The 10,383-nt window shown below is 39.2% G+C and overlaps 1 protein-coding gene across 1 annotated transcript; it reads right to left on the bottom strand.

Annotated features, from left to right (window-relative positions):
• Window positions 1-919: 919 nt before the first annotated feature.
• LOC113624661 (olfactory receptor 52K1-like) lies at window positions 920-3,777 on the bottom strand. Its single transcript, XM_027114554.1, is given in 3 exon segments — window positions 920-1,321; window positions 1,323-1,939; window positions 3,768-3,777. Coding segments are annotated over 3 exon segments (1,029 nt in total).
• Between the last annotated feature and the right edge of the window lie 6,606 nt (window positions 3,778-10,383).

Genomic DNA, 10,383 nt, shown 5'->3' with positions numbered 1-10,383 from the left:
CAAGACCACTCAAATTCCACTGGTCAAAGAAAGTCAATATTTAACATTCCTTGAGTGAGGAAAGCCCCCTTCCATGGTAGAGAGACAAGAGAATAAATATCCTAACAGTAATTCAGCCTATCGCAATTATGTATTGTAACTATTTTCTTCTTTAGCTTCAGCAGTCTCAACTTTAAGCTGGAAAGGTATTAATTACTGTTTCTACATTCCATAGCTCAAGGATCGTGTTCAGCTCTTCTATTCATTCATTCAATAAATATTACTAAGTTTTTTTGGAGACAGAAGGCATATACATGTGAAAAGTTAGTTACATGATGATATAAGTTAATATAAATGGATGTCAGGAGACTCTTCTGCTAAGTGTTCAATAAAAGAATTGGTCATTAGTATGAGTCAGAAGTCAGAAAGGAACTGACTTAATGGAAGGAATAAGTCTCATTAGAAGTGGAGCTGTCCAACTGTAGAGCTAATAACATTGAGTGGTAGTAGGCTAAAAAAGAGTGGCAGAGGCTGGAGGCCACTTACCAGAAGGATTTTGTGGCAATTTCAGTACTAGTTGTGGTGTTGGCATTTTAGTCATAAAATTTGTGGTTCAATTCCTCAGTCTGGATGAAGAGTTCACCAAGACCTCAGTTTCTTGTGCCAATCTCAGGCAGTATTTCGACTGTCTTTCACTTAGATGACAATAATGCTTTGAGAGGTTCTTTATGTTTTCCTTTATCATGTGATGAACCTATAAGAATAGGAAGGTCAAACCTCTGCTATCAGACTATAGCGACACACCCAGTTTGATCTGACTGGTAGATCTGTGAGGAGTGGGACCTTGTCATACTGGAGAATTGCCAAACTCTGAAATTTTCTTACTGAGATTTTCCCTCTCCATCTCAATTCAGTATCCACTGGACTGATAGGTCCTGGACTAGTGGTTAAGGAAGAAAGTACGTATCTGTACATTCTTTCTCTGGAATAGACTGAGCACATGATCACAAATCTGCTTGGTCTTGACACCATAGATGGGCTTGACCATGGGTGAGAAAAGAAGATAAAAGATAGCAAGGAATACGTGGACATGAGGGGCATCCCGGTGAGCCACACAGTGTATCACTGAGCAGATGACCACAGGTGTGTAGGTGGACAAGATAGCACCTATGTGGGACACACATGTCCCAAAGGCCTTGTAGTGGGCCTCCTGAGAGGCAAGCTGTAGAACTGCCCGAAGGATGAAGATATAAGACAGGACAAAAAAGAGCAGGTCCAACACCACTATGAACATGGCCACAGCAATGCCATGGATATTGTTGAAGCGAATGTCCCCACAGGCCCAGCCTTACCACACCCATGTACCCATAGTAACAGTGGGCAATCACTGGACCTCAGCAGTAATGGAAGCATCTAAGCAGAAAGGGGAGTGGAGTCATTAGTGTCACAGCCTGAGTCACAGCAGCCAAGCCAGTCTTGGTGATAAGTGGCCCAGTAAGCATGGTGATATAGTGCAGTGGCTTGCAGATGGCCACATAGTGGTCAAAGGCCATGGCCAGCAGCACTGCTGACTCCATGATAGAGAAGGAGTGGAGAAAGAACATCTGGACTAGATTGGCATAGAAGTTGATCTCCTGATCTCTGAACCAAAAAATAGCCAGCATTTTGGGAAGTGTTGTAGAAGAGAAGACCAGATCAGTGGCTGCCAACACGGCCAAAAAGAGGCACATGGGCTCCTGGAGGGCTGTATCACCTCGAATGATGAAGAGGAGGGTGCAGGTTACCAAGCAGGGATGAAGCAGAAGGGAATGGAGATCCAGAAGGGAAGCAGAAGGGCCGAAGCAGAAGGGAATGGAGATCCAGACATGCAGTTGCTCCAAACCTGGAATTCCTACCAACAGGAAGGCAGCTGGATGGATTGAGGTAATATTAGAGGCTAGCAAGGCTCCTAAAGATTCTCCTTGTCAGTTTTTACAGGGTCCCTTCTCCCATGTATAACTTCTTGGGAGGATTAGCCCTTATTCTCATTGCTGGACCTTAAACAAAATTAGTAGTCCTGATAGACTAGAGAAGATATAGCCATAGACATGGAGAAGCATAACCCATATTTTCTACCCTTAAGGAACTTTGAATCTCATTTAGTAGATAGAACATTAAACATCATTAAAATGGATATCACAAGACAATTTTATAAAGGAACGGAGAAAAGGTAGTGTTTTCTGTGTTCATGGTGATGTCAGAAATACCCTGATAAAAAGAAGTAAAAATACATTTAAACCAATTTCCTTAGAATATACATTGGTACCTTTCTATCTGATAATCAAGCTAAACTCACAATCACAAAAGCCAATGTTCTGTTCAGAAATCTCAGGCTTGGGTGCCTCGATAAGTCAATTAATAGGGGCATGCAATTTCCAATGCTCATATTAATCACACAATCTGTATATTTTCTCTAACACTACTACATCTGATGTGGTTGCCACTAGCCACACATGGCTATTTAAATTTGTTGAAATTAAATTAAAATTCAATACTTCAGTCACACAAAACACTTTTTAAGTGCTCAGTAACACATGTAACTAGTGGCTACAATATTGGACCATTCAGATACAGAATATTTCCATCACTGCAGAAAGTTCTACTGGAGAGAACTGTTCTAGAATATATCTCCCAAGTCCCTTCCACAACCAAAAATCTCTGTAAATACAGCTCTGCCTCCAGCTTGCTGAAAAATGAACCACCTCTTTTGATTCTCCGTCATCTCAATTCAAATTAACTTCCATATTCATGTGGCTCTCCCTCCACCCATCTTCCAGCTCCTTCATTTTCATCACAGGAGACTTCTCATCTTCAGTAAGACTGATATCTGGTTTCCATTTAAAAAAAAAAGCCCTTTATTCCTAACACTATTTAATCTTTCCCTCTTCTCTTATTTTTCTCTTTTCTTTCGAATCCTTAAACATTGGAGTGGCCCAGTTTTTACACAGCTACTCTTCTCTCTTCTAGGTCCAGGTAATGTGTTTTGTTTATGAGCATTAACAAGATAATGAATTTAAAACATTTACCATAACACTGAATAAAGTAAGTACTGAAAGAACTTGCTCTCTTGTCAATATTAGAAGATTTTTGGAAACTTAAAATCTCTAAAATATCATAGTAGTGTTAGGCAGCTGGTTCTAGCTTTCTCCAATTCCAGTGTCCTAAATAACAAGGCTTTATTGCTTCCATTAAAATGCTTTATATGCAATACAAGTTCAGCATATCTAAATTGAAAACAACCTAATTTCTTTCCATGTGGTAGAGAAAAAATTTAGAATCTGAAGGTCTTGTATCAAATCATGACTGCCACTTAAACTAGCTGCATGACCTTGCACATATCATTTATCTCCAAGCCTGTTTCTTTGTAAATGGGGAATTGCAATGCTCTACCTCACTTAGTGAAGGCTGTAGGGAGTGTAAGTGGGATTATGTATAAGATCTTTTTGTATAATTCTTTAGTGTTTGCAGAACTTTATTTGCCATTTACATCTCTCCTCCTCCATAGAACTACACTTTTCTTTAAAAAATTATATTGATTAATATTCTCCCTCCCTTGTTTTTATGTTCTCCTCCTTCTATTACCTCAAATCTCTGCTGCTTTTCACAGAAAACATCTAGAAATGCTTATATTCAGTCTCAACCGATTCAAATAGCATTTGGTAATAAAACATTTCATTCCCATTACTTCCCTGGAACTGCTCTCATTCACCACCAATGACCTCCATGATTATGGTGCCATTGTAACTTACCTTCTTTCATGCAACTCAGCCTCTCAGCAACTTTTATCTGAATTACAACTCTCTCCTTTTTAAAACCCTCTTTTCTCTTTGGTACGATGATATTACCATTTCCTACCTTCTTAGATTCTCATTTCACTCCTTTTTCTGCCTTACATCTAAATATTGAATTCCTGAAGGGCTCAGTATTGAGCTGTGATCAGTTTTATATTCACAGAGCATTCAGTAAATATATTCAGTAAATTTCTGGAAAAATATTTTTACTGAATAGGTTAGGGATAAATCCAAGAACAAAGCAGACTAATACCTTTAGTAGAACGTTTGTTCTAATAAAAGAACATAATAATTGAATTACATAGTATGATTTGAAGGTATTATTATAGTGAAAAAACACAGGGTGATGAGGATAGTAAATCCTGAAGTTGGAGGAGTGGTAAGGTAGCAATTTTAAATAAAGAGATCAAGAAGGGAACTTACGCAAAGATTGAGGTGAGAAAATAAATTAGCTTGGTTTCTGGCTTCTTTAATAGAACTTGGGGTTCCATGCAGGTGGTTTATGTGGAGAAAATAATAGGAAGCAAGAGTGGGATGACATGGTAAAATGGGAAAGCAGAGAAGCATATCCAAAAGTGCAGTACTGAGCTGGATAATGCTATCAACTGTGTCCAATCCCCCATGAAGAACCATGTAGAAGGCACCTCAGAATTATCTACTCAAGACACAAAAGAGGGGTATATTTATCCACTGGTTTCCACCCCACCACCAAGTCAAGGGTTAATTTCTTCACACTTCCAGGTTCACATAGGCTCCAGAACAGCTGAGCAGTCTCCTTCAGGTACACCACACCATGGAGCAGAGAAACACAGGGGCAGGAAACAGCTGAGTAAGGTGCAGTCAGGTTCTAACTGCACTCAAGTGGTTGCCACAGCAATGGCTTGAGCAAAAAGGTGGATGAGAGGACATGAGACAGGCCTAAAAGATGGAGAATATAGGGAATTACCCTTGTGTGAAGAACTCTAAGCAAAGGGAACAGTCAGAACAAATGCCCTAAGACAGAATACACTGAGGGCTCAAGGATCAGCCAGAGGTCCATGTAGTTAGATGATGTGAATGAGTGGGAGATTTCTAGAGGTCATATATTTAGATCCAGATCACACAGGGCCCTATAGGTCTTCATAGAACTTTGCAAATGCTGCTTATTTCTCTCACTGACACTTTTTTTTGAGAAGAAAAGTGATAGACTTGAAAAATATATTTTTAAAGTTTTTTTTGCATCTTCTGTAATGAGAATAGCATGAAATGGTAAGGGCAAAAACAGAAGGAAAAAAGACTCTAGAGGCTGGCTGTAATCAGGGAAGGAGAATGTTGGCTAAGAACCAAGGTGGCAGCATATGTGGTAAGAAGCGATTCAGATTTGGGATATATTTGAGAAAAGAGCCATGGGATTTTTTGACAGATTAAATACAGGTCATGAGAGAAAAGGAAGTCAAAGATGACACCAAGATATTTGGCTTGAGCAACTGAAAAAAGAAGTTGCTTTCAGTTGAGATGGGGGAGGCTATGAAGGGGAAGATCAACATTTTAATTTTGGATATGTTTTATTTAGGAAGTCAATCAGAAATCCAAGTGAACATGTTGATATATTTAGATATACAAGTCTGGAGTTCAAGACAGATCTTGGCTGCTGATATAAACTTATGATCACTGGAAATAGATAATATTAATAGCTATGAAGCTGAGATCACCAAGGCACTGAGTGTTCATAAAGAGCAGAGAACCAAGAACTAAATCCCAATATTAAGAACTGGAGTAAAGTAGAAATTGAGGCGAATGGAGGAAGAGTCAGCAAAAGAGACTGAGAATGGGCAACCTATCAGAGACTTTTAAAGATGATGTACTGTCTTGATAGGCTGTTGAATGTAGTGTATTAAGGAGGAGGGGACTATTACCATACTAAGTGCTACTGATGAGTCAAATAATTCCAGTACAGAGAATTGGCCTTGTGTTTAGAAATGAGGTAAACTGGATACCTTGGTAAGAAAAATTTTGAATAGAGGGAGGAAAAACCTGGTTTGACTGAGTTAGATAAGAAAAATAGGAGGAATTGAAATTGGTTCACATGGCTCACTCTTTTGAGGAGGTTTGCTGCAAAGACCATCAGTAAAAGGGACACTGGCTGCAAAGGAAAGTGGAGTAAAGGCAAGGTTATGTGTGTGTGTGTGTGTGTGTGTGTGTGTGTGTATGCGTGCATGGATGTGTGTGTGTGGAAGTGTGGGGGTGTTCATTTGTTTTTAAGAAGGAAGAGAAAATGGCATGTTTTTAAGCTGAGGAGAATTATCCAGTAGCAAGGGAAAACTTAAAACACAGGAGAGGAAGGAGAATGTTGTTTCTGAAAAGTCTTTGAACATTGTTCTCTTTCTAGGTGTTGTACTTGTTTACCATGGATTTTGTTCTCAGACGCTAAAACTTCACAAATAAATTTCCATGTCTTACCTTCCCTCTGAGCCACAGACTAGTATATCCAACTGTCTATTTAATAACCCCATGTAGCAGTCTTGCAGATATCTCAACCTATAATGCTTAAGGCAGAAATATTGATTTCTGCCCTCTGTGTGAATTTCATACATCAACATGCAATATCCTCTTCAATCAGCTGCTCCACCTAAAATCAAGTGAACCTTTGTTCCACCCTTTACTTTCTGCACCACATCAGCAGGTCCAATTGGGTCCACCTCCACAGTAAGTCACAAAGTTGCCTACTCTGATTTAATTACCTCCACTCTATTCAAACCACCATCATCTGTCAATTACTTAAAGTAGATAGCTAGTGGGAAGCAGCTGCATAGCACAGGGAGATCAGCTTAGTGCTTGTGACCACCTAGAGGGATGGGATAGGGAGAGTGGGAGGGAGACGCAAGAGGGAGGGTATATGGGGATATATGTATATGTATAGCTGATTCACTGTTATACAGCAGAAACTAACACACCATTGTAAAGCAATTATACTCCAATAAAGATGTTAAAATAAAATAGAGAAAAAAAAGACTCCTAAAATTTTTTAAACATTTCTGCTTTTGTTCTCCAATTTCTATCCTTCCACAGTTACCTGCCATATTCTGAAGTGAAGGATAGAGCAAAGGGACTGTACCTTAATTCACTTCTATGACCCCCAACCTCTGGCATACATACTGTGTTGAATATTTCACCAAATGAAGCATGAACAACCAGACTAATGGAAAATGTCTCCTCACTTTGTTAGAAGACCTCCCTATCTGATCCAATCCTAGAATAGTTGCTTCTCATCTAATTTTTCATCCATGATAGAAGTTCTAAGGAACCCCCCACTAGCCTTGGTTGCATGTATCAGCATAACATCCTCTTCTCATTGGAAAGTATTTTTGCATGTCTTACTAATATTCTCTGGAACCAAGGACTTAGCTTTGTAGGAAACAAAATTATGACAGCAGGAACTTCTTTTGTTTTTCACTGGTTTATCTTCAGTGCCCCAAACAGTGCCAGGTACATATCAAGCACTCTATAAATGACTGTTAATGATCCCATATACCTGTTGCAACTTTACCTTCAGTAAATATGCATTTCCACAAAACCAAACATATTTAACTTTACCTCTGAGTCTCTACATTTTCCTGGCTTACTCTGTACATTTTCAGAACATAACTGACTACTCTGTGTAGTAGTCAGTACAGAGAGTGAGAGTACAGTCAGTGTGAGAAAGTACTCCTTTCTCACACAAAGAAAAATGTAATCCTGGTAAAGAAATTGGATTGCTCAGATACATTTTTCTAATCTCTTCTCTGAGGGTTGACACTAGGGTTCCCCTATCCCAGGGCTCCACCCCTGGGGTTTTCTGCAGCCCATGTCCTGTCCATATTTAGTGGTGCCAATTCATGCCTCCCAAAGGTCATTTCTTGCTCTCCAGAGGCTGTGAGCACTTCAGGTACAGCCCGCTTGTACCTTGGTCTTTCATGTGCCTCTCCTTATTCCTACCCTACATATACAGTGTCTTCTAAGAAAGAGAGCCCCATTAGAACATGTAAACTGCAACCAAGTCCTATCTGATAGGACCTGTAAGGGCAGGAGTTCTAGCTGAACCAGGCTAAGGCCAAGATCATCTCTTAGGTATTTGTTTTGCATACATGTTACATATTGGCACTGATTTCCAGCTTATAACTTTGGAATGGCACTTTCTCTGGTTTTACTCTGTTTCTTATATCTAAAATGGAGATAATATTCTCAATTTTTCCTAATTCACAGGATGAAGGGAGGATATAAGTATATATTTGAGAAGGTACTATTATTATAATTATCAATAAATAATTACCAACCATCTATAAATAATAAAGGATCTTTCTACCTACAACTGACTTTAATATCTGCTATTTTGCAAAGTCCAGAGTCAGAAGCCAGTTTTTATCAGGGTCCCCCATGAACTTTACCTGCCCTAATTCCCCATGATACTTTAAGAAAAGTAATTTCAGATCTAGGTACCTCAATCACACCCACTCCCTTCCTACAGAGATACCTGGACCTAACTTTATCTTCCCTTATTGTTAGCCTCCAGGGGTAGTTGATTCAGTGAACTCAATCCCCCAGAGCCCACAACCTCCAGCTCCAAAGATAGGCCTGATACCCTGAGATGTTAAGATAAAGTGGAATTCCTGCATAATACCTTTAAAGTTGGAGCCTAAATTAACCAAGCATAGATAGTCCAAAAGTTGGCATCAGGACCAAAGCAAGCAAGATGGAGAAAAAACAGGCTTGCGTTGAGAGGAAGCTAATCATGGAACAGAGGACACACTGTTAAGTTAGAAATAGCACACTCATAGGAAATGGGGATCTAGGCCATGGCCAGGAAGGCTGAGGTGATACAGACTTAATTGAGCGACTATAGCTTTTAGTCGGAATGTCCAGACAAGAGCCAGATAAAGCAGGCAGGGCTTGAGGGGACAAAATACCTTATTTTGCCCCCTGACTCCATTCTGGGGGCCTAAAGCCTGATGTCATGGGGAAAGGATGAAAAAGACATGGAGTGGGGAGTGACCATAGGCTAGATAACTGTGTTGGAGATAACAGATAGAATACTGGAACATCTCTGCTCAATTCCATGTGTGTTTTCCTGACTTTTGTGCATCAATATTAATTTACATTTATCCACATATTTAACTTTTCTGGTATTCTTCATTCTCTCTGCAATTCTATGTTTCTATCTGATTCACTTTTCTTCTGCCTGAAGAACTTTTAGTTTTGCTTTTAGTGCAGGCCTAGTAGTGATGCTCTCCATCAATAATTGTTTATAAAACTCTTTCAATCATCTTCAATCTCAAAAGATATTTTCACTGGGAATAGAATTCTGGATAAGCTATTCTCTTCTTTTACCCATTTAAAGCTATTATTCAATTTTATTCTGCTTTCTCTTTTTTTTTATTTTTGGTCCCATGAATTTAATTAATTTTTAATGTGTCTTTCACACCCACTCTGGCACTTTTTTTTTTTTTAGCTTGTTTGTTCCTTTGCTTGTTTGTTTGTCTTTGGCTAGCTGAGTTTTGTGATCACACAGAAACTTAGACCAGGTAAGGACTTAGCAAAGGTTCTTAATTTTTCTCAGGGTAAAAGCCAGAGTTTTGAGCAGAGAATTGGCATGACTTGACATATGTTTTTAAAAGCTTGCTTCTGAATTCTGTGATAAGAACAGAGGAAGGAGGTGAGGGTAGAAGCAGGGAGAGGTCCTACAGTAATCCAGAGAACATGATGTTTCATAACCAAAGTGGTAACAATGCATCAGGTGAGAAGTCATCAGATTTTGTATTATTTCTAAAATGTGCCAATGGGATTTCTTAAAAGATTAGATATAGAATTTAAGAGAAAAGAGATTTAAAGATAACAGCAAGACTTTTGACTCAAGTAACAGAAGGAAGGAGTTGTGTGATCGCTGACAGAACTAAGTCCTACCCTCAGGCACTGTTCCTGCTACTTCATAGGTGATATGCAGCTCTGCACCCTCATTTGGGATGTTGGGAAGTCTAGTTATTAGGTGATTAGAAGTATCATCACTAGGCCCAAACTAATGCATCAGGCTTCTTTTTCATAATCTCATATTCCTGCGTGACAGTAAAATTTTATGTACCTATAGGCTGCTCCCATTTCTTGTTCATGCTTTGTTTGTATGCCACACTCAGATGAGCAAATACAGAAGGTAATTCCCTTTTACTGTTTGTGACTAATCACGGTTGCTTTGGTGTTAGAGGTATCACCTGACTATGGGAGCCTTGTGATATTGAACTTGTACTGGAAACAAAGCCATTCCTTCTTCATTGGGAATGGATATGACCTACAGGCTGGTGATATTCCTTGCATAAGTCCTCGAGGGGATAAGCAGACCTCTGTTTTGAAAATTGTTTCTTTTAAGGCATGTTACTCTCTATGTGTTGTTAGAATTTACTGTCATTTTTAAGCTTTCCAACTGTCCCCACTATGCTAAAAAAACAAACAAACAAAAAACAAGAAAGAAGTTTTGACCACATAGGAACTAAAGGTAGAATCTTATTTTCTTGGGGATTTACGTGTGTGTGTGTGTGTGTGTGTGTGTGTGTGTGTGTGTGTGTGTGTG

The sequence above is a fragment of the Aethalodelphis obliquidens genome, unplaced genomic scaffold (genome assembly GCF_003676395.1).
Source record: "Aethalodelphis obliquidens isolate GAN/ISIS:26980383/991018 unplaced genomic scaffold, ASM367639v1 scaffold14, whole genome shotgun sequence".
Lineage (NCBI taxonomy): Eukaryota > Metazoa > Chordata > Mammalia > Artiodactyla > Delphinidae > Aethalodelphis > Aethalodelphis obliquidens.
The sequence above is the reverse complement of the archived record's forward strand: the minus strand, read 5'-3'. Positions and strand labels throughout refer to the sequence as shown.